The sequence below is a fragment of the Microcaecilia unicolor genome, chromosome 1 (assembly GCF_901765095.1).
Source record: "Microcaecilia unicolor chromosome 1, aMicUni1.1, whole genome shotgun sequence".
Classification (NCBI taxonomy): domain Eukaryota; kingdom Metazoa; phylum Chordata; class Amphibia; order Gymnophiona; family Siphonopidae; genus Microcaecilia; species Microcaecilia unicolor.
The window spans coordinates 553,419,041-553,443,053 of NC_044031.1; the positions used below are offsets into that span (position 1 = coordinate 553,419,041).

General features: G+C 46.3%; 1 protein-coding gene across 1 annotated transcript in view; it reads right to left on the reverse strand.

The window, feature by feature from the left end:
• UBR5 (ubiquitin protein ligase E3 component n-recognin 5) overlaps nt 1-24,013 on the reverse strand; it is a 651,214-nt gene that overhangs the window by 119,349 nt on the left and 507,852 nt on the right. Inside the window, 2 exon segments of the mRNA XM_030189847.1 lie at nt 55-227; nt 13,382-13,455. Coding sequence (XP_030045707.1) covers nt 55-227; nt 13,382-13,455 — 247 coding nt within the window.

Below are 24,013 nucleotides of genomic sequence, written 5' to 3' on the forward strand. Positions count from 1 at the left end.
AAAAGAAACAGTACAGCCCTGTAAATTAACTCCCTTATGAATTTCTTGTGATACCTGCAACAGATGTGGCTGGTCTGCTAGTGGAATAGCTTCAGCTAAAGGAACTTCAAATGGATTTGGTGGAATACAACCAAGGAATGTCATAGAATCTGACCGACGGAAAAAGGGATGATTCTGTCCAGTCTCTGTGGGAAGAGTTTCATCATCCTTGTCATTCAGTGTAGAGCCTAAAGATCAGAAAGATAAATAGCACCTCTCAGAACTGCTACGCTTTGGCATTGCATCACTAATAACTCAAGTAAGCCTAATAACTGAAATGCACACTAATTATTCGACAAATTTACATAAGGAAAAACAAACTCCAGTTTATTGAGCCCAGCAACCTGTCTCCAACAGGGTCCAGTCAGAAACTCCAAAAAGTGAATGCAATTTCCCATGGCGCATTTCAAGGGATACGAGATGGCTTTCCCAAGTCAACTTGGCTTTTTTTTTTTAACAGACATTTCCTCCAGGAACTTGTTCTAAACTCTGTTGAATCCTGCTATGTTTGACCATATCCTCCAGCAACAGATTACACAGCTTAATTATGTGCTGCATGGAAAAAAATACAAAAAAACAAAGCAAAACAAAAAAAAGAAACCATATTCTCCAATTTGTTTTTAATTGCTAATTTTTAGTTTAAAGGATTCTGTTCTTGATTTATCGTTTGAAAGGCTGAACGACCATTCCCTATTTAGTCATTCCATCCTATTCATGATTTTATAAACGTCTGTCATATCACCTCAAATCAACTCCTTTCAAAACTGAAGAGCCCTAGCTTGTTTAGCATTTTCTTCATAAGGAATCAAACAAAATAAAACATGGAAAAGAAAATATGATACCTTTTTTATTGGACATAACTTAATACATTTCTTGATTATCTTTTGAAGGTTGCCCTTCTTCGTCAGATCGGAAATAAGCAAATGTGGTAGATGACAGTATACTGTATACTGTCATCTACATTTGATTAGGATATTGTGCGTTTACTCTGAACTATTTCTATGGTAAGACCATTTCCTGTCTTCATTCCTGCAACTTTCATATTGTTTTTGCTGCTATTGTGAATAAATAAGCACTCTATTTTTATAGTACTTGGTTGTAGAGTTAGTTCTGTTATTATTTGGGCATTGGGAACTTGGGTCTAAAGATAAAAGGGAACTCATTTGCTTCTGATGCTACAATGTCTAATCCTGGAATATGGAAGAGCATGTTCTTTTTATAAAGTGAATGCTACATACCTGTAAAAGGTATTCTCCGAGGACAGCAGGCTGATTGTTCTCACTGATGGGTGACGTCCACGGCAGCCCCTCCAATCGGAACTTCTCTAGCAAAGGCCTTTGCTAGTCCTTGCGCGCCCATGCACACCGCACATGCGCAGCCGTCTTCCCGCCCGAACCGGCTCGTGTTCGTCAGTCCCATATGTAGCAAGACAAAAACAAGGGAAGACACAACTCCAAAGGGGAGGCGGGCGGGTTTGTGAGAACAATCAGCCTGCTGTCCTCGGAGAATACCTTCTACAGGTATGTAGCATTCGCTTTCTCCGAGGACAAGCAGGCTGCTTGTTCTCACTGATGGGGTATCCCTAGCCCCCAGGCTCACTTAAAACAACAACCATGGTCAATTGGGCCTCGCAACGGCGAGGACATAACTGAGATTGACCTAAAAAAATTACCAACTAACTGAGAGTGCAGCCTGGAACAGAACAAACAGGGCCTTCGGGGGGTGGAGTCGGATCCTAAAGCCCAAACAGGTTCTGAAGAACTGACTGCCCGAACCGACTGTCGCATCGGGTATCCTGCTGCAGGCAGTAATGAGATGTGATGTGGACAGATGACCATGTCGCAGCTTTGCAAATCTCTTCAATAGTGGCTGACTTCAAGTGGGCTACCGACGCTGCCATGGCTCTAACATTATGAGCCGTGACATGACCCTCAAGAGCCAGCCCAGCCTGGGCGTAAATGAAGGAAATGCAATCTGCTAGCCAATTGGATATGGTGCGTTTCCCCACAGCCACTCCCCTCCTGTTGGGATCAAAAGAAACAAACAATTGGGCGGACTGTCTGTTGGGCTGTGTCCGCTCCAGATAGAAGGCCAATGCTCTCTTGCAGTCCAATGTGTGCAGCTGACGTTCAGCAGGGCAGGAATGAGGACGGGAAAAGAATGTTGGCAAGACAATTGACTGGTTCAGATGGAACTCCGACACAACCTTTGGCAAGAACTTAGGGTGAGTGCGGAGGACTACTCTGTTATGATGAAATTTGGTGTAAGGGGCCTGGGCTACCAGGGCCTGAAGCTCACTGACTCTACGAGCTGAAGTAACTGCCACCAAGAAAATGACCTTCCAGGTCAAGTACTTCAGATGGCAGGAGTTCAGTGGCTCAAAAGGAGGTTTTATCAGCTGGGTGAGAACGACATTGAGATCCCATGATACTGTAGGAGGTTTGACGGGGGGCTTTAACAAAAGCAAACCTCTCATGAAGCGAACAACTAAAGGCTGTCCTGAGATCGGCTTACCTTCCACACGGTAATGGTATGCACTGATTGCACTAAGGTGAACCCTTACAGAGTTGGTCTTAAGACCAGACTCAGACAAGTGCAGAAGGTATTCAAGCAGGGTCTGTGTAGGACAAGAGCGAGGATCTAGGCCCTTGCTGTCACACCAGACGGCAAACCTCCTCCATAGAAAGAAGTAACTCCTCTTAGTGGAATCTTTCCTGGAAGCAAGCAAGATGCGGGAGACACCCTCTGACAGACCCAAAGAGGCAAAGTCTACGCTCTCAACATCCAGGCCGTGAGAGCCAGGGACCGGAGGTTGGGATGCAGAAGAGCCCCTTCGTCCTGTGTGATGAGGGTCGGAAAACACTCCAATCTCCACGGTTCTTCGGAGGACAACTCCAGAAGAAGAGGGAACCAGATCTGACGCGGCCAAAAAGGAGCAATCAGAATCATGGTGCCTCGGTCTTGCTTGAGTTTCAACAAAGTCTTCCCCACCAGAGGTATGGGAGGATAAGCATACAGCAGACCTTCCCCCCAGTCTAGGAGGAAGGCATCCGGTGCCAGTCTGCCGTTGGCCTGAAGCCTGGAACAGAACTGAGGGACTTTGTGGTTGGCTCGAGATGCAAATAGATCTACCAAGGGGGTGCCCCACACCTGGAAGATCTGTCGCACTACTCTGGAGTTGAGTGACCACTCGTGAGGTTGCATAATCCTGCTCAACCTGTCGGCCAGACTGTTGTTTACGCCTGCCAGGTATGTGGCTTGGAGCACCATGCCCTGACGGCGATCCCCAAAGCCACATGCTGACGGCTTCCTGACACAGGGGGCGAGATCTAGTGCCCCCCTGCTTGTTGATGTAATACATGGCAACCTGGTTGTCTGTCTGAATTTGGATAATTTGGTGGGACAGCCGATCTCTGAAAGCCTTCAGAGCGTTCCAGACCGCTCGTAACTCCAGAAGATTGATCTGCAGATCGCGTTCCTGGAGGGACCAGCTTCCCTGGGTGTGAAGCCCATCGACATGAGCTCCCCACCCCAGGAGAGACGCATCCGTAGTCAGCACTTTTTGTGGCTGAGGAATTTGGAAAGGACGTCCCAGAGTCAAATTGGACCAAATCGTCCACCAATACAGGGATTTGAGAAAACTCGTGGACAGGTGGATCACGTCTTCTAGATCCCCAGCAGCCTGAAACCACTGGGAAGCTAGGGTCCATTGAGCAGATCTCATGTGAAGGCGGGCCATGGGAGTCACATGAACTGTGGAGGCCATGTGGCCCAGCAATCTCAACATCTGCCGAGCTGTGATCTGCTGGGACGCTCGCACCAGCGAGACGAGGGACAACAAGTTGTTGGCTCTCGCCTCTGGGAGATAGGCACGAGCCGTCCGAGAATCCAGCAGAGCTCCTATGAATTCGAGTCTCTGTACTGGGAGAAGATGGGACTTTGGATAATTTATCACAAACCCCAGTAGCTCCAGGAGGCCAATAGTCATCTGCATGGACTGTAGAGCTCCTGCCTCGGATGTGTTCTTCACCAGCCAATCGTCGAGATATGGGAACAAGTGTACCCCCAAGCCTGCGAAGTGCCGCTGCTACTACGGCCAAGCACTTCGTGAACACTCTGGGCGCAGAGGCGAGCCCAAAGGGTAGCACACAGTACTGGAAGTGACGTGTGCCCAGCTGAAATCGCAGATACTGTCTGTGAGCTGGCAGTATCGGGATGTGCGTGTAGGCGTCCTTCAAGTCCAGAGAGCATAGCCAATCGTTTTCCTGAATCATGGGGAGAAGGGTGCCCAGGGAAAGCATCCTGAACTTTTCCTTGACCAGATATTTGTTCAGGGCCCTTAGGTCTAGGATGGGACGCATCCCCCCTGTTTTCTTTTCCACAAGGAAGTACCTGGAATAGAATCCCAGCCCTTCTTGCCCGGATGGCACGGGCTCGACCGCATTGGCGCTGAGAAGGGCGGAGAGTTCCTCTGCAAGTACCTGCTTGTGTTGGAAGCTGTAAGACTGAGCTCCCGGTGTACAATTTGGAGGTTTTGAGGTCAAATTGAGGGTGTATCCTTGCCGGACTATTTGAAGAACCCACTGATCGGAGGTTATGAGAGGCCACCTTTGGTGAAAAACTTTCAACCTCCCTCTGACCGGTAGGTCGCCCGGCACTGACACTTGGATGTCGGCTATGCTCTGCTGGAGCCAGTCAAAAGCTCGTCCCTTGCTTTTGCTGGGGAGCCAAGGGGCCTTGCTGAGGCGCACGCTGCTGACGAGAGCGCGCGCGCTGGGGCTTAGCCTGGGCCGCAGGCTGTCGAGGAGGAGGATTGTACCTATGCTTACCAGAAGAGTAGGGAACAGTCTTCCATCCCCCATAAAAACATCTACCTGTGGAGGTAGAAGCTGAAGGCTGCCAGCGGGAGAACTTGTCGAAAGCGGTATCCCGCTGGTGGAGCTGTTCTACCACCTGTTCGACTTTCTCTCCAAAAATATTATCCGCACGGCAAGGCGAGTCCGCGATCTGCTGCTGGATCCTATTCACCAGGTCGGAGGCACGCAGCCATGAAAGTCTGCGCATCACCACACCTTGAGCAGCGGCCCTGGACGCAACATCAAAGGTGTCATACACCCCTCTGGCCAGGAATTTTCTGCACGCCTTCAGCTGCCTGACCACCTCCTGAAATGGCTTGGCTTGCTCAGGAGGGAGCTTGTCCACCAAGCCCGCCAACTGCCGCACATTGTTCCGCATGTGTATGCTCATGTAGAGCTGGTAAGACTGAATTTTGGCTACGAGCATAGAGGAATGGTAGGCCTTCCTCCCAAAGGAGTCTAAGGTTCTAGAGTCTTTGCCCGGGGGCGCCGAAGCATGCTCTCTAGAACTCTTAGCCTTCTTTAGGGCCAAATCCACAACTCCAGAGTCGTGAGGCAACTGAGTGCGCATCAGCTCTGGGTCCCCATGGATCCGGTACTGGGACTCGATCTTCTTGGGAATGTGGGGATTACTTAAAGGCTTGGTCCAGCTCACCAGCAATGTCTTTTTTAGGACATGATGCATGGTTACTGTGGATGCTTCCTTAGGTGGAGTAGGATAGTCCAGGAGCTCAAACATTTCAGCCCTGGGCTCGTCCTCCACAACCACCGGGAAGGGGGTGGCCGTAGACATCTCCCGGACAAAGGCCGCAAAAGACAGACTCTCGGGAGGAGAAAGCTGCCTTTCAGGGGAGGGAGTGGGATCAGAAGGAAGGCCATCAGACTCCTCATCAGAGAAATATCTGATGTCCTCCTTCTCCTCCCACGAGGCCTCACCATCGGTATCAGACACAAGTTCACGGACTTGCGTCTGAAGCCATGCCCGGCTCGACTCCGTGGAACTACGGCCACGGTGGGAGCGTCGAGAGGTAGACTCCCTCGCCCGCACCGGCGAAGCTCCCTCCGCCGACTTCGTCGGGGAGCCTTCCTGGGAGGCGACCGCAGTCGGTACCGCAAGCGACACCGATGTCGGAGACCTCACCCCGGGCAAGGGGCCAGCTGGCGCCTCACTCGACGGTACCGGTGGCGCAAGCACCCCGGTACCGGAGGGGAAGGGCGCAACAGCTCTCCTAGGATCTCTGGGAGAACGGCCCGGAGACTCTCGTGCAGGGCGGCTGTGGAGAAAGACATGGAAGCCGATGCAGGAGTCGAAGTCAGAGTCTGTTCCGGGCGTGGAGGCTGTTCCGGGCTGTCCAAGGTGGAGCGCATCGACACCCCCTGAACAGAGGGAGAGCGGTCTTCCCGGTGCCGATGCCTGCTGTGTGCCGACTCCCTCGGCGACCCAGAGCTCTCGGTACCGACGCGGGAAGGAGACCGGTGTCGATGCTTCTTTGACTTTTTCAAACGAAGCATGTCACTGGAACTTCCCGGTACCGACGAGGACGTAGAATCCAGCCGTCGCTTCCTCGGGGCCGAGGCCGAAGAAGGTCGGTCTCGGGGGGGGGGGGGGGGGGGGGGGGGGGGGGGGGGGCTGTACTGCAGGAGCCCTCAGGGTAGGGGGAGACCCACCCGAAGGCTCACCGCCACCAGCAGGGGAATGGACAGCCCTCACCTGCACTCCAGACGAAGCACCACCGTCCGACGACATCAGCACTAGTGGAGGTCCCGGTACCACTGACGCCGATGCAGCCTTCCGATGTCTCGGCCCCGACGATGCAGAGGGTCGATGCCTCGATGCAATCGATACAGTCGCGGCCGAGGGCGGAGGTCTTGACGCTGTCGACGTCGACGCACTCGATACTCCTGGTGCCGATGCCGACGAAGAGCCCGAGAACAAAACTTTCCACTGGGCCAATCTCGCTACCTGAGTCATTTTCTGTAAAAGGGCGCAAAGACTACAGGCCTGCGGGCGGTGCCCGGCCCCCAGACACTGAAGACACGACGCGTGCCTATCAGTGAGCGAGATTACCCGGGTTTCTTGAAGCCGCTGGGAGACTTCGATGACATGGGCAGAAAAATCACGCCGGCGAAATCAAAACTCATAATTGCGGTAAGGCACCAAAAAGAAGGGGAGAAAAAAACTCGACCCGAGGCCTCAAAGGGGCCTACCCCGAAAACAAAAGAAAACTTATCGGGGCCAAAAACTAGAAGTACGGGGAAGGGAAAAAGATCGTAAGGCCCTTCTCCGAAATCCCTTTTTTTTTCCGTAAGCGAAAAGTCAAAAGACGTGCGAGGGTCAACTTAAGGGGCGCGAAGGGCGCAAACACGACCGTACCGAGCGCGGACAAAAAAAGACTGACGAACACGAGCCGGTTCGGGCGGGAAGATGGCCGCGCATGCGCGGTGCGCATCAGCGCGCGAGGACTAGCAAAGGCCTTTGCTAGAGAAGTTCCAATTGGAGGGGCTGCCGTGGACGTCACCCATCAGTGAGAACAAGCAGCCTGCTTGTCCTCGGAGAATCTATACTGTCAGGTTCCCCAATAACATCCCAAAATGTTATCTGTGTATGCCCTACAGCTGGAGTTTCCACCGAGATCAAGATATGATTAGAGCTAGATCAGAAATAACGACTGCCCGTACCTCAGTTTTACATTTCTAGGGTTTGGAAATTTAAAGCCACGTTTCCTTCTCTATTCAAGAAATGCTAGCACGAGCTACTAGAGGCTTGGACTGCTTCCCAGAGTATGTTATCACCTCAATAAATCCATTTAGTATTTTTCATTTTGCTTGTGTCTCTTTTTTTGATTTTTATATTTTATTTATAATTTTGTTTTTTATATATTATTTTTTTTTCTCCCTTCAGTATATTTTGCATTCTCTATTTTTTAGAATTTTCCTGTTTCTACTGTTTTTTGTTCATTTTTGGTTTTTCTTCATCTTTTCCTTTTTTCTTTTTTTGCGTCATCTTCGCTGTTTTTGACTGTCATTGTCTTTTGCGAAGACAGGTTTCTTCTGTATTTTTGATATCTTTGTTTACAGAACACTGGGAACTCATTCTATAAAAATTCCTGTTTTGGTAGTTTTCCCTGGAAAAGAAGTCTATGATGACCGAGGTTTGTTTTCTAAATTAGTGAACAGTCTTAGATATTATTTAAATTAGAGCTCTGGTTAAACTCCAAGACAGTCTTGTTTTATACATCCGTAAGCATGGGTGTCTGTTCACTGTACAAGAACAGTAAATCATGCATTGCAAGTATTAAAGCAATCCCCTAGAAGAGTAATCAATTATAGTGACTAAAATTAACACTAATTAGAATCCGTGTGACCTAGAAATACTAAATAATAGCGGCAAGAGTGTTTCATTTCTGTAAGCAGAGAAAAAGCACACTGATTCCTTCTGTCATTACTGAAACAGTGTTTTTGGTTTCTTTCTGTCCTGCTGTATTACTTTCATGGCATACATTTAATTGTAATTTTGTCTGAACAGTGGGAGTATTTGTGTAGGGCAAACAATCAGATGTAGCTGCTATTTCCTTATTTTGCTATGGGATGGGTCACCTGGTCACCCAGGTTATTGGTAGCGAAGCAGGCGAACCAACTCTAGCTGCAATAAAATGCAATTACTGTGCCAGAGGTGATGGCCGGTAAGTGTGACCTCCTCAACTCGATGTATACCAATGTGATGGCGGGAAAGAGGTGTTTCACTTTTGCGGCTGCGTCTAAAAGTGGGGTGGTCCACATAATAGCTACCAACCTGTTAGTGGATGAATTGAAGGCAGCAAATGTGTGTATAAGTGAGTTGCAGGGTGAGCTCTCCTGTGCAGATCTGGAAGGGGTGCGCAGGAAATGAGAAGCTCTCTGTGCTCAAGGGGAGCAATCAACAGGTGCATTGAAGGCGGCAAAAATGCACATAAGTGAACTACAGAGTGAGATGGATACCGCATGTGTTGACCTTGTAGGGGTCCAAAAGGAATGTGAGGTTCTCCAGATCCAATTCTGTGATGCACAGGGAGAGTTACAGGGATTGAAGAGTGATAATACTGAGTTGAAAAGGCTAAGATGGTTTTGGAGACAAAGCAGAGCCACCTCCAAAAGTTGCTTGATGCTGTGAAGGATGAATATGCGAAATATGAGAAAGACAAAAAAGGAACTTTGGAGGGGTGGGGGGCAGCTTTTGAGGCAGAGCTTAGTTCTCTACAGAAGGAGCATAAGACCACAATTCAGCAGAAAAAGGCACTGGAACGGGAGTGTGGCTAGTTGTGTTCATGGAACCAGACTTTACAGAAAAGGAATATCTTGCTCGTGGGAAATCAAGATGAGGCTGCCAAGAGTAAAGTAGGTGAACCTCAAGATCATGAGGAGGCACGGAAGCGTGGTGTGTTTGACATCAAAACTAGCCAGATAAGCCTGGGGAGTGAAATGACCCCAATGTGCAAGACCCTTTGGGAACACAATCTTTCCTTACAGAAAGGAGGAGAATCTGTGGAGAGAGAAATGTGTTAAACAGTGTACTCTGAGCTCTGTGTTGATGGAGCTAAGTATGCTACGACGGGAACTTGAGAAAATAAAGGGTGAGAAGGATGCTGCCGCTGATGATATCCAGCTGAAGATGAAGTGGCAGGATACCTGAACTATTTTCAAGGACAGCTCAAAGATGAGAATGACCAGTGCCTAGCTCTCCAAGTCTAAGTCACTAGAGTGCAGTTAGACAATGGGGACTGGGTGAAACATACCAAACAGGTGGTGCATGACCTTAGAATCATTGTAGTCTCAGGGCTCCTTGCCAATGAGTATGAGGGCCAGTGCCATCAGGAAAGAGTGTGTGAAGCAGTCATCCCAGAAAGGCTTACTTTGGCTCCAGAGGACGATTCCGTTACCAGGTCGGGGACCGATTTGGAAAGTGAGGAAAGCTGAGAGGAGCTACAACAGGGTTGATCCAGACGATATTGGACAGTCAGCACTCCTAGGTGAGGGCTAGAGAACATCACGAGCCATAGAAGGTCACAGCTGCAAACCTGACCTTCAGTTCAGGAAGGCCTTTCCTACATTCCCAGATTCCGATCATCTTCCAGGGAGGCCAAGCCAGTGAACCGTAGCAACAGGATAATGGAGCTTAGGAAATGGTAACGCCATTTAGCAGGGGAGGGGGGTTTTTCATCTGAACCAGGTTTGTGACGCCGTATTTGCATTAGGATTGGAAAGGGACGTAGACACCATTGCCCTAGTACCCTAGACATTTTCAGACACCTGCCAACAAGTCTTAGCCATCATGTCACCTTATGAAAAGACGAATTTGGCATTTTTCGAACAGAGCCCGATTAAGCATTATGGGCCATATGAAGATCTGTTTGATACTTGCCTTGCAGCATATAGGATGAAATGTAAAAAACGTCAGTCATCCAAGATCTATGTGTTCGAGTTAAGACAGACGTATTATTATTTTCAGCCCAATCCCCAGGAGATTGAGGATGTGGAGTTCAAGGCATTATTTCTAAGAACTCTAACACCCGATCTGAAAACATATCTGGCAGATAAGGAACTTGAGCCCATCTCCACCTTGGTGAGATGACCTGAGAAGTTGTACGAGACTAAGTCCAGTGGCACTGCGAGTCAGGATCAGGGAAGGAAGTACCAGCAGAACAAGAGTCGTCAATCAGGCATTAACTCGGTCCAAGGTACTCCAGTATTGGAGGCAGACGAATCCCCTTGTACCTCCACAAAGTAGGAAGACGTCTCCTGCCAGACCACCTGCTAGTAAGATATACCAGTCAACCTTGACCGAACAAACAAGGTGGACTGGTAAGTCATCTAAGTGTAGCTAGAAGAAAGGGTCCTCTCAGGAACCCTCCACACAGCCACCTCCCCAACGAGACACAGGTAAGTCCAACACAAAATATCTGAAGCGGTTGGATGGCCTTGAGTCCCTCATTCAGCTCCTTCTGGAGTAGAGGACAAAGCCGATCAACCTTCTAAGGAGAAGTGGAAAAAGTTTCTCAAGAAAAGGGAGCTAAAAATTTCTGGTTCTGCTCCCTCGGAAGTAAACGCCGGTTCTTCTACAGAAAAAATCGAGTAGTAACAAATTGAAACCTGTGAACCACTGACTCCTGATGTGCCCAGAAAGGTTATAGGATTTCTTCGCTGCTCACATATATTCACTTGACAGTGGATGTTATGATTTACCTCCCAAGAACTCCCCTGAAACCAAAGACTCCTTGTCTAGTCACTAGTACTTCTTAGGCACCCTTCATCCAAAGAAACAAAGGTATACCGTTCTGTTTTACTGTAAAGGACCTTCAGGTGATACGGCGTCAGAAGTCACAGTGATGACTCATGATCTTTTGAGAAGTTGGAGGCCTCTTTAGAGAGTCCTCATGGCCTACATTTGTCTCCCTGTAATGCCTCACTGGTGGTCTATGGTAACCAATCATGGGTCAAGTATGGATCACTCTTCAGTTGGGAAAGATGAGAGTCAAGCATCCAATCATTGTGACCAAGTATTCAGGAAGTGAATTATTGTTGGGCAATGAACTTCTAAAGAGGTTCCGCCCTGCTCTGGATTATATTCAGGTGATAATGTGGACAAAGGTTAATCAACCTATTCTGTACAGGTGAGTAAAATAAGTTAAAGGAGCTAATGGATCTTGTTGAGTTGAGCGGATGAAGAAGTTTGTCTATATTAACATTCAAAGGTTAGCTGACCACTGACTCCTGGAACTCAAATCAGAGGCTGGCTAAAGTGTCTAGCCAAGTGAATGTGACAATGGTGCCAAAAGGGGCAATATCTGATGTGAAGTTGAGTCCGGATAGCATACTAGGTGATTTGACATGGCATCAAAGTTTAATAGCCATTTGATCCCCACACTGAAGTCCGCAAAAAACTAGTTTAAAGTATTGTATACAAAAGCTTGTTTTTCTTATTGTGATTGATTTGGAGGTCAAGCATGTCCTGGGAATCATCGGTGCTCCCACAGGATTGGGGAATAAGGAGCTTGTGCACAACTGTTATGCACTCTCACACTCCGGGACCAACAATAAGCCTATCTTTCTGCACCAGTAAGATTCCACAGGAATCTTATGAGTCCGTGCAAGAGATTCTAAACACTATGGATGCTCGAGGCATCATCCGGCTCCCAACTGCACAGCTGAAACAACTGCTACTCTTCTTATCAACCATATGTTTAGTTGATCGGATCTAACAAGACTCCATTTCACAGATAAGGTAATTCAACATATGTGGAAAATTCTTGCTTTGGGGGGGGGGGGGGGGGGGGGGGTGGAATGCGGGGGTCCACTGGATATTTGTTCCTTGGAGATGTGTGGGGGGGGGGGGGGGGTGTAGAGGTCGTTGGGTCTGCATCAGGAGCTGTCAAATGCATCTGACAGCTTGGAGTTGCAAACAGTGAGCAATGCACAAAAGGGGATTCATGCAGCTCATTTGCATGTGATCCTCTTTGTGCATCGGTTGCTGCTTGCAACTCGCTAAATTTTACCGAGACAGCTGTAGTTTACGGCTGCCTTTGTGCATCAGGCCCTGTAAGAAGATCATTAGCAAAACTACTTCCACAGAAGTGTGTGTGCTTCAGATGAGTGCACAACTCTAATGTGGACAAAGCCTATTTTAAGTTATGAAGGGAATATACCAACTCTCTGCGTCATGTAAATAAGTTTGGGGAAACTTAGCTTAACTGTCACATGTAAACAGGGACTACTGCTATCTAAGGGGGCATAATGAGGAGTGAGAAATGAAGAGACTACAGGGCAGGAACCATGGATACTGAAACAGATTAAAGTATTTGTATAGAATGGGGGTGGGAAGAGAAATGAGAAAGCAAGACAGCAAAAGGGACAGACAAAATGGTGAGAGAAGGCAAAGAAACAGATGAATGAAGAACAGAAGGAAGAGCAGGAACAGGAATCCTGGAAAGCAATTTTTTTTCATATTTTTTAAACATTTTAGTTTTCATAGTTGAGGACTGTAGCTTTAGTTTTGATAAAACACTATGCCACTTTAACAGAGTCCAATTTCTAAAATGTTTGAAGTAGTAATTTGTCTCACAGCTTTCCATTTTACAAGTAGCTTCAGCAACAGAGTCAGTGGGATACAGAAATTACCATTCTAGAAGTTGTGAATTTATATTACGCTTGAATATTCCATAAACAGACAAGTCAGTTCTGTGTAATAAACCCCCCAAAAAACATTTGAAAAAAATACTGAGGAAGTAAAAGCTGTTCTAACAGAGAGATATAACTACTTAGGATTAAATGAACTTTTTATGAAAGAAAAAACGTTCTTATGACGCTCACAGCATTATCTGCGAGAGATACAATAAAACTATCACTGGTCTGCAATTTGTCACCTTTGCGGTACGCTGCATGAAATGAAAAAGACAAACATTAAAAGAGAGATTTTTCTTGGTATTTATGAAATGCAATTTAAGCATACTAACTTTGGTTTGTGTCATCATCATTTTCATGTTCTGAATCTTCATTGTCAAGTCCAAGTTCCAAAAGATCCCGATTCCTTTAAAAGAATAATCAGTCAACAGAAACCAAATTAAATGCTATGCAAGACAAAGGGAGTTTAAAATGACAATAAAACAATGAAAAGATGTAAGGAAGGGGGGCATCATTTACCTAAAACTTTGTTGATAACACTAAGCATGCACTTTCAAGGTCAACCAACCCACAGCATTTCAAAAGAAAATTCGGAAAATAAAGCAGCTGGAAAGCCAGGGTTCAAATCCTGAGAACGTTCCTTGTTAACTTCAGCAAGTCCCTTTATTCTCCACTGCTTCTGGTACATTGCAATTGTAAGACCACTGGAGTCAGGGATATACCTACTGTACCTAAATGCAACTTGCCAGAAGTGATCAATGAAAAGGTGTGCACTAAATCTCGATATTAAAAAACATATATATATATATATATATATATATATATATATATATATATATAAAGATTCTCAAAGCTTTCAGAGCGTTTTCTCACTACTCTAGCTGCCACTTTCTCAAAGTTTCTATTGATTAAAAAAGACTCAACACTATTATAGAAGAGAACGTTGCATTACAGAAGATGCACAAGAAGAGGTGTTGTGAAAGGACATCCCAGAGGAAGACAACTTCACTGGTAAGTATTTTACCTGTTGGAAAGCTGCATTTAAACTTGGGAAAAGGTTGGGGTTAAATAGGTAATTTCAGTTTCTACTAAATAAGCAGAATAATTTAAAATGGGCAAGCAGTTTAGAGAATAATTTAGTATTTAAAAACGTTTTTTGTTTTTGCAATGGCAAAATGCCGGCTCTCGGGTCGATGCGGACATCAACCCACGTGTGAGAATAATCAGCCTGCTTGTCCTCGGAGAAAAGCTGTTTTAGAGAATAGGCTAGCATTTAAAGTTGCTGTTTTAGCATTTACCATAGCATCAGTGTAGAGCCATTGCTAGTAGTCAAGGAAAGGCTTGGAAAACTCCAGAAGGAAAGACCATAAACCGTTATTAAGGTAGAACTCAGAAAAAAAACTGTTTATCCTTGGGATTAAAGAGCATGGAATCTTGCCACTTTTGGGGACTTTTCCAGGTAGATAAAACAGATAAAACCAACATATAATTTAAAGACTACTCTACAACTATTACATTTATCAAATGAGGAAGCAATGCACCTCATTCTCGGTACAGACAATCTATTCCCATCAATATGGGCTGAAGTTTCATGGATCACCTCTGGTTACACATGGTGACAACTCCATGTTGATGGGCTAAGAGTGTTTTGATGTACAAGTTGTAAACCTTGATGAAAGGCTCATTTAACTAAACAGGTGTTGGACTAATAAGAATTATAGACTATTTTTAAATTATAAGTTACAGCTTTAATTTTCAGATGTTTAAAATTTATAAATTTATGTGTTTATTTTCTAACTATATAATCTTTGAGGGTAGAAAATGGTGTTCTGCTGTTTTCATGCCATAGGTACTACTGCATGTATGTTTTCTGGTGGAATCAAAGAAGTATCACTTTGTGCAGAAAAGGCACAAAAAGTGTATGAAGGATACAAGATAAGTCAGGGTACTACTACTACTAAACACTTCTATAGAGGGGTGAGGGTAAAGGAGATATGGTATTTTTTCGGTGTTTTAACACATACTCATTTAAAAAATTTTATTTACTGATGCTTGATGTATTGTCACTAGGGCTAGATGCAGCATATGGGTTACAATTTTAAAAAATGATTTTAATTTTTAAATCGGTGTGTTCTACTAGTTAAAATCAAAAGCATTAATTATAAGATGACTCCTCAAACCTAACGGTCAAGTGTAAAAGCTGGGGGAGAGAGGCATACATTTATTTTTATATTTGTTACATTTGTACCCCACATTTTCCCACCTATTTGCAGAAATGAATATATAGCGCTTGGCAGCGTTCATGATATCAATGAGATCATAGGATGAATCCCTGAGGGCTGCTGAGCAGAGATGGCATCCATTTATTGAAGAAGGGGTAAAATAAATTTTTTAGAACACACTGGCTAACCTAGTGAGAAAGGCTTAAAACAATGATTGTTGGGAGTGGGTGAACAATGTCTTCTGGCAAGTTAAACTAAAGGCTGTTTAATGACAGCAGACAGAATGACGTCAAAAAGCTGAAGCCAGTTTCCCCAGCAGCTGCAATCTTGGTATATCCAAAACAATCAGCAGCTGCATCCGCATTGTCTTTGTGCATTGTTTTATTTCTGTTATATTTAAAAACTAGAAACTGACTCAAATGAAACGGGCGCTAGCAAGGTTTTCCTAGTAGTGTGTATGTTTGAGAGAGTGTGTGTGTGAGAGAGAGAGAGAGAGAGTGAGAGACTGGGAGCGAGTGTGTCTGTGAGACAGTGTGTGTGAGTGCATATGTGAGACACAGTGAGTGTGAGAGAGAATATGTTTCACACAGATACAGAGTGTGAGAGAGCGAGTGTTTCACACAGATAGTGTGTGTGTGAGAGAGAATGTGTGTGTGAGACAGCGAGTGTGAGAGTATGTGTGCGAGACCGAGAGTGTATGAGACTGAGAGTTTGCAGAACCCCTTCCCCCTCCCACCCCTGTCCGACTTCCAGAAACCCCTCCCACTTCTTCCCATCTGAGTTCCAGGACCCCCCTTCCCACTTCTTCCCATTCCCCCTCTCCCCGAGTTCCAGGACCCCCCTCCTCCTTGTTCCCCTCCACTCCTCCTCCACCTTGCTCCCCTCCCCCTTCTTACAATCCCCCCGGCTACCCCCGATCCAGGACCCCCCTCCCCTTGCAGTTCCAGGACCCGCCCCTCCCCTTCCAGTGCATTTCCAGGAATCCCACCCGTGTCGTTTCAGGACCCTCCTCTGTAGTTTCAGGACCCCCTTCCCTCCTCCCCCCGTGTCGTTCATGACCCCCCCCTTCCCTCCCCTGTCGTTTCAGGACCCCCCTCCCCACCTCTCTGGCCCTCCCCCTCGTAAGAGCCGGCTGTTGCTGAAAAGTTTGTACCTCCTGCACGCAGGGACGCCGATTCACACAGCTTTCTCTTTTGCTTGTATTTCAGCTGTTCCTCCACAGGAACAGCCGAAACTGAAGCAAAAGAGGCTGTCTGAAGCGGCGTCCCTGCGTGCAGGAGGTAAACACTTTTAAGCAGCTGGCTGTTACGAAGGGGAGGGCCAGAGAGGGGGGGAGTGGGAGGGGGGGTCCTTGAATGACAGAAGGGGGGAGAGGGCATTTGCGGCGCCAGAACTCTTACTACTTCTCACCTGCAATGTTGTGTGTTGCCTGGGACCGTGGCTCCCTCGGAGGTCTGCTACGACCACGTCATAATGCATCCAGTGACGTGTGTGTCTGATCTACGGAGCCTACCGCACCACCTCCAAGGGAACACGGTCCCAGGCAGGACAGAACGTTGGAGGTGAGAATTATTATATAGGATATGCGGCTTGTGTAGCATAGAGATGTACACAGAGGAACTACTTAAGGAAAGCTTGCAAATAAATAAAAAAGTTGTCCAGGAGGAAGGGGGTTCTGCATGTGAGAAAATGAGCAGAGTCATGGCGAGAGAGGAAGACGGAAACTTGCCAGTCAATATACAGCCTGCACCAAAAGTGATTTAATCAGGCCCAGTTAAATCGCTTTGCATCGGGCGGTTGGAGTGTAATCCCTGGGCCATGGGTTGCTGTTGTTGCTGTCTTTTTGAGATAAGAAAAATAAAGGCATACAGTACAGCATTGAATCCACAATACAGCACTGCAAATAAAGGGAGCTCGCCACAATCGACTTTTAAGGAGTACAAGAATGATATGGGATGGCAGGAAAGTCCAGGAGAATAGTCCACATCATTAAAAACATCTAAATGTATTTAAGAAAAAAAACAAAAGGGGAATAAATGTAAAAAGTCTGCATCTCAATGATTAGGGAACAAAAAAGTGAACTTTTAAAGGTTTACTAATATGTTCCAGGAGAATCCCGAGGATCCCCAGTATTCTTCGTTTACCTTTAACCGCTCTGAAGCACCGACAAAAACATTAACCATCTCCCCATCACAGACTCCTCAAAAACTCCCAACTCCCCTTACACCTCCCCCCTAATCCTCTCTTAACAGAGAGAATGCAAAACCTAAGAGGTTTAATAAACAATATAAACCTCACAAGTTTGCTTCACCCAGATAATAGGCCAGATAGGCTCATGTTTGTCTTCTGTCATTAAACCTCCTTGAGTAAAACAAATCTTTTTATAACACACAGGCTAACCTATTGAGGAAGGCTTAAAACGAGGATTGCTGGGAGTGGGTGAACAAAAAATTGCAAAGAAATAAAAATGGGCAACATCTGGAAAGTTATGCATACTAATGCCCACAGTACAGGAAATAAAGTCCCGGACCGAGAGGCAGACATCGATGAAGATGACTTGGATTTAGTAATAATCATGAAGATAAAGTACAAAGAGAACCATGACTGGGATATAGTTATACACTAGGGTCACAATCTATTGAGAACTGATAAGATATGCAGAAAGGGAAGAGTGGTACTAAAAGCATGCAGAAACGGAGGAGTGGCAAATGTGCAGTTCTCTCTCAGTCAATCTTCCCCTTAAATATAAAACAAGGAGAAGTTATCAGCATCTCGTGTTGTCCACGTCACCAGTCATGAAACAAATTCACTCTTCAAGGTGAAATGTGATCATGTCCTTCAATGCTCCACTTCCATGAGATGCATTGCTTCACATTTTTGAAAAGACTGCATGGAAAGAGCTGTATTGGATTAAGGGGATTCCCCTGAAATAACATAAGAACTATCCATTTATGATCTTTCTTTTTTGCAGGTTGTCATGCAGTTGTGATTGACAGAAAGGTTCCAATAGCAAAATGGTATTAAGCGAAGATACATACCTGTAGCAGGTATTCTCCGAGGACAGCAGGCTGATTGTTCTCACATGTGGGTCGACATCCATGTCGGCCCGGGAACCGGCATTTTGCAAGCAAAATATTTAAAAAGTCTTGCCAGAGTACCGCCCGCCGCGTGAACGCATTCCTCAGTTAAATCAAAAGCATAAAAAGAAACAATAACAACTCCAAACGGGAGGTGGGTGGGTTTGTGAGAACTATCAGCCTGCTGTCCTCGGAGAATACCTGCTACATGTATGTATCTTTGCTTTCTCCGAAGACAAGCAGGCTGCTTGTTCTCACATGTGGGGTATCCCTAGCAACCAGGCTCACTGAAAATAATTAACATTGGTCAATTGGGCCTCACAACGGCGAGGACATAACAGAGATTGACCTGAAACCATAAACAACTAACTGAGAGTGCAGCCTGGAACAGAACAAAAATGGGTCTAGGGGGGTGGAGTTGGATTCTAAACCCCGAACAGATTCTGCAGCACCAACTGCCCAAACCGACTGTCGCATCGGGCATCTTGCTGAAGGCAGTAGTGAGATGTGAATGTGTTGACTGATGACCATGTTGCAGCCTTGCAAATCTCCTCAATGGAGGCTGACTAAGTGAGCCACTGACGCAGCCATGGCTCTAACATTATGAGCCGTGAAACGGCCCTCTAAAGACAGCCCAGCTTGGGCATAAGTGAAGGAAATGCAATCTGCTAGCCAACTGGATATTGTGTGTTTTCCAGTGGCGACTCTCCTCCTGTTGGGATCAAAAGAAACAAACTGAGTGGACTGTCTAAAGGGCTTTGTCCACTCCACGTAAAAGGCCAATGCTCTCCTGCAGTCCAAGATGTGCAAACTGCTTTCGCCCAGGTGGGTATGAGGATGGGGAAAGAAAGTTGGCAAGACAATTGACTGGGCGACAAAAATGATAGTGGGGATGGGACGACTTTCCTATGAAGAGAGGCTGAGAAGGCTAGGGCTTTTCAGCTTGGAGAAGAGACGGCTGAGGGGAGATATGATAGAAGTGTATAAAATAATGAGTGGAATGGATCGGGTGGATGTGAAGCGACTGTTCACGCTATCCAAAAATACTAGGACTAGAGGGCATGAGTTGAAGCTACAGTGTGGTAAATTTAAAACGAATCGGAGAAAATTTTTCTTCACCCAACGTGTAATTAGACTCTGGAATTCATTGCCGGAGAACGTGGTACGGGCGGTTAGCTTGACGGAGTTTAAAAAGGGGTTAGATAGATTCCTAAAGGACAAGTCCATAGACCGCTATTAAATGGACTGGAAAAATTCCTCATTTTTAGGTATAACTTGTCTGGAATGTTTTTACGTTTGGGGAGCGTGCCAGGTGCCCTTGACCTGGATTGGCCACTGTCGGTGACAGGATGCTGGGCTAGATGGACCTTTGGTCTTTCCCAGTATGGCACTACTTATGTACTTATGTACTTATGGTTCAGATGGAACTCTGACACCACCTCTGGCAGGAACTTAGGGTACATGCAGAGGACTACTCTGTTGTGATGGAACTTGATATAAGGTGCATGCACTACCAAGGCCTGAAGCTCACTGACTCTATGAGCTGAAGTAACAGCTACCAAGAAAACGACCTTCCAGGTCAAGTACTTCAGATGGCAGGAATTCAGTGGCTCAAAAGGAGCTTTCATCAGCTGGGTGAGAATGACGTTGAGATCCCATGACACTGGTGGAGGTTTGACAGGGGGCTTTGACAAAAGCAAACAACTAAAGGCTGTCCAGAGATAGGCTTACCCTCTACACAGTGATGATAAGCACTAATCGCCCTAAGGTGAACTCCTATGGAGTTGGCTTGCTCCGGAGGGAGTGCATCAACCAAGCTACACAATTGCCTCACCGAGTTCCGCAAGTGGATGCTCGTGAAGAGCTGGTATGTTTGGATCTTGGCAGCGAGCATAGCGGCCTGATACACCTTTCTCCCAAAAGAGTCCAACATTCTATGCCTGGGAGCGCTGAAGCATAGTCCCTAGTACTCTTGGCTCTTTTGAGAGCGAAGTTCACCACCATGGAATTGTGAGGTAGCTGAGACCTCATCAATCCATGCTCCCAGTGGATCCGATATTGGGATTCAGTCCTTTTCGGGATCACGGGATTAGAAAGAGGGAACGACCAGTTTAGCATAAGGACTTCCTTCAGTACATTATGCAAAGGAGCCGTTGCAGCCTCTCTAGGCGGAGGATAATCCAGGACCTCGAGCATCTCAGCCCTGGACTCATCCTCAACCTCCATAGGGAAGGGAATAGTTGCAGCCATTTCCTGGACAAAGGAGGTAAAGGATAGACTCTCCGGTGGAGAAAGTCTGCTTTCTGGTGGAGGGGAAGGTTCAGAAGGAATCCCATAGGACTCAACAGGAAAAAAAGTACCTGGAATCCTCCTCTTCCTCTCACGAACACTCATCTTCAGTATTGGACAAGACATCTCTCAGAGCAGTCCGAAACTGAGCCTGCCTCGACACCAAGGAATGACGTCCTCGATGGCGGTGCTGAGAAGTCGACGCCCATCTGGACTCCGGTGAAACTTCCTTCACGGATGTCAAAGGGAAGTCGACCTGGGTGGCAGCTGACATCGATGCCGCAAGGGGCACCGAGATTGGGGACCTCACCACAGGTGAAGGGCCAGATACCACTGCAGCAGATGGTACAGAAGGTGCAAACACCCCCGACACTGAAGCAGACTGGTACAGCAACCCTTCCAGAAGCAGGGCCCTGATGCGCTCGTCGAGAGCCGCCTTTGTACAAGGCTGCGGGGTTGGTAAAGGAGCCAGTTGCAGAATCTGTCGAGGCTTGGGAGCAGGTACTGGGCTGCTAGACCGACGCATCAGCACCTCCTGAATAGAGGGAGAGCGATCATCTCGGTGCCGAAGCTTCTCGGGTGCCGAATCCCTCGACGCCCTGGAGCTCCCTGCACCGTGTGTCGAAGGAGAACAATGACGGTGCTTCTTCAACGTCGCTCAACGCCTGCCATCGAGACTCCTCGGTACCGATGAGGAAGATGTGGAATCCTCACATCTCCTTGGGGCCGGTCACTGCTTTCAGCACGAGTTGGTCGTTCCGCAGCCATTACCTTTGCTCCCGACGTTGATGCGCCCCTCGATGTCAATGCCGATGACCTCGGTACCGATGTCGAAGGATCGGACCAGGCCCCAAAAAGCTTCTCTCATTGGGCTTCTCGAGATGCTTGAGTCCATTTCTTCATTTGAAGACACAGACTACAAGCGGCTGGGCTATGGTCAAGCTCAAGGCACTGGATACACCAGGCGTGGGTATCGGTACCTGAGATGGTCCGGTTGCACTGAGTACAACGTTTGAAGCCGCTGGGTGTCTTTGATGACAAGGAAGGAAAAACGGCTTTGGCGAAATTAAAAGACGTGATCGTGCCTGTTAAAAGAAAAAAGGGCACAAAAAGAAGGGAACAACCCGACCGCGCGGCCTAAGCTGGCTGCGTCGAAAAACAAAGGAAACTTTAAAAGGGCAAAAAATAAAGAAAACTACGGGACTTTTTTTTTTTTAAAGTGTAAATTTCTATTAAAAAAAAGAAAAGAAATAAGGCAAAACCCACAAAACGGATGAGACTCTTTCCCGGGCCTGAGAGGAGCGGAGAAAAAAAACTCGACTGCACCTCAACGCGGAGAAAAATAAATGAGGAACGCGTTCACGTGAAGGGTGGGAAATTGGTCTGCGCATGTGCAGTGCGCGCTGCAAGCGCCAGAAGACTCTGGCAAGACTTTTTAAATATTTTCCTTGCAAAATGCAGGTTCCCAGGCCGACGCGGACATCGACCCACATGTGAGAACTATCAGCCTGCTTGTCCTCGGAGAATACTAATCACAGAATAAATATATGTACCATATCAGTAGGAATTTGGTTTGTTATCCCTTCACTAAAGGATTTTGTAATTTAGAATGGATTGTATAATTGATAGTGTGAGTAACAAATAGTGAGTACAATGATACATTTATAACTGTGAATAGGAATAGTTAAAATTTAATGCCAAGAAGTGCAGAGTGATGCACTTGGGGTGCAGAAATCCAAAAGATATACCAGCTAGGAGGGGAGAGATTGGTAAGCTTGGCTCCTAAGAGGAACCTTGGGGTGAAGATGTCTGAGAATTTGAAGGTCATGAAACAATGCAACAAGGCGGTGGCCATCACCAGAAGGATGCTAAATTACATAGAGAGAGGAGTAAAACCAGTAGAAGAAAGGAAGTGTTGATGTCCATCAACAAATTGTTGGCGAGGCCCTACTTTATTGTGTTCAGTTTTGGAGGCCGTATCTTACTAAGGATGTAAAAAGACAAAGTGATTCAGAGAAAAGCAATGAAAATAGTATGGAATTTGCATTGCAGAACGTACGAGGAGAGACTTATTGACCTGAAAATGTATACCCTGCAGGAAAGAAGAAACAGGGGTGATATGATACAGACATTCAAATATTTGAAAGGCATTAATCCACAAACAAACCTTTTCCAGAGATGGAAAGGCGCTAGAACGAGAGGACATGAATTGAGGTTGAAAGGGGGCAGACTCAGGAATAATGTAAGGAAGCATTTTTTCACGCAGAGCGTGGTAGATACCTGGAATGCACTCCTGCAGGAGGTGGTAGTGATGAAAATAGCAACGGAATTCAAAAAAGCATGGGATAAACATAAAGGAATCCTGTTCAGAAGGAATGGATCTAAAGAAGCTTCTGATTGTGGTTAGACAGATTCAGCTTCAGAAGTCAGAGAACAAGGACAGCGTTGGGCAGACTTCTAAGGTCTGTGCTCTGATGAGATAGAGTGGAGCTGTTCAGTGGCTTCAATGTTAACTTTAGAAATTTTAGAACAAGGACAGTGCTGGGCAGACTTCTATGGTCTATGCTCTGAAAATGGTAAGGACAGATCAAGACCAGGTATACATATGAAGTATCACACACCATATGTAATGGGTTTATCTTGTTGGACAGACTGGATGGACTGTACAGATCTTTATTAATTTCCATATGTAGATCACAAGACTGACTTACAATAAAAGTTGCTGCTTGATGATTTCTTACATGAGGAAATTTTTAAGTCTTATTTTTGAGAAAAGAAATGAAACTAAATTATTCAGAGAAGTATGCAACTTACAAAACATATAAATACAGATACTTTGTGGGTGTGCACCAATATTCTCTGGAAGAACTGACACCAAGCTTCCTAAATGGAGGAGTAGCCTAGTGGTTAGTGCAGCGGACTCTGATCCTGGGTTCAATTCCCACTGCAGCTCCTTGTGACTCTGGGCAAGTCACTTAACCCTCCATTGTCCCAGGTACAAATAAGTACCTGTATATAACATGTAAACCGCTTTGAATGTAGTTGGAAAAACCACAGAAAGGCGGTATATAAGTCTCATTCCCTTTCTCTAAGTCAAGCATAGGACGTCATGCTACGGCAAATGTGAGGTGAAGTAATCAGCACAGGAAATTTACCTTTGGACAGTGTAAACTGTTTATTAAATATTGATTTAGGTGTAGTAGCGCCCAGAGTTAGAAGTCAGGTGTTGAATGAGTGGGGATGATTGTGGAGATAGAGCGAATGGTGAGTTAGGGAGAAGTACTGTCGGGGGGGGAGGGGAGAGGGTGGGGAGGGAGGGGAGAGGATGGGGGATAATTCTGAGACAAATAATATAGACATCTTTAAGGGTGTTGAT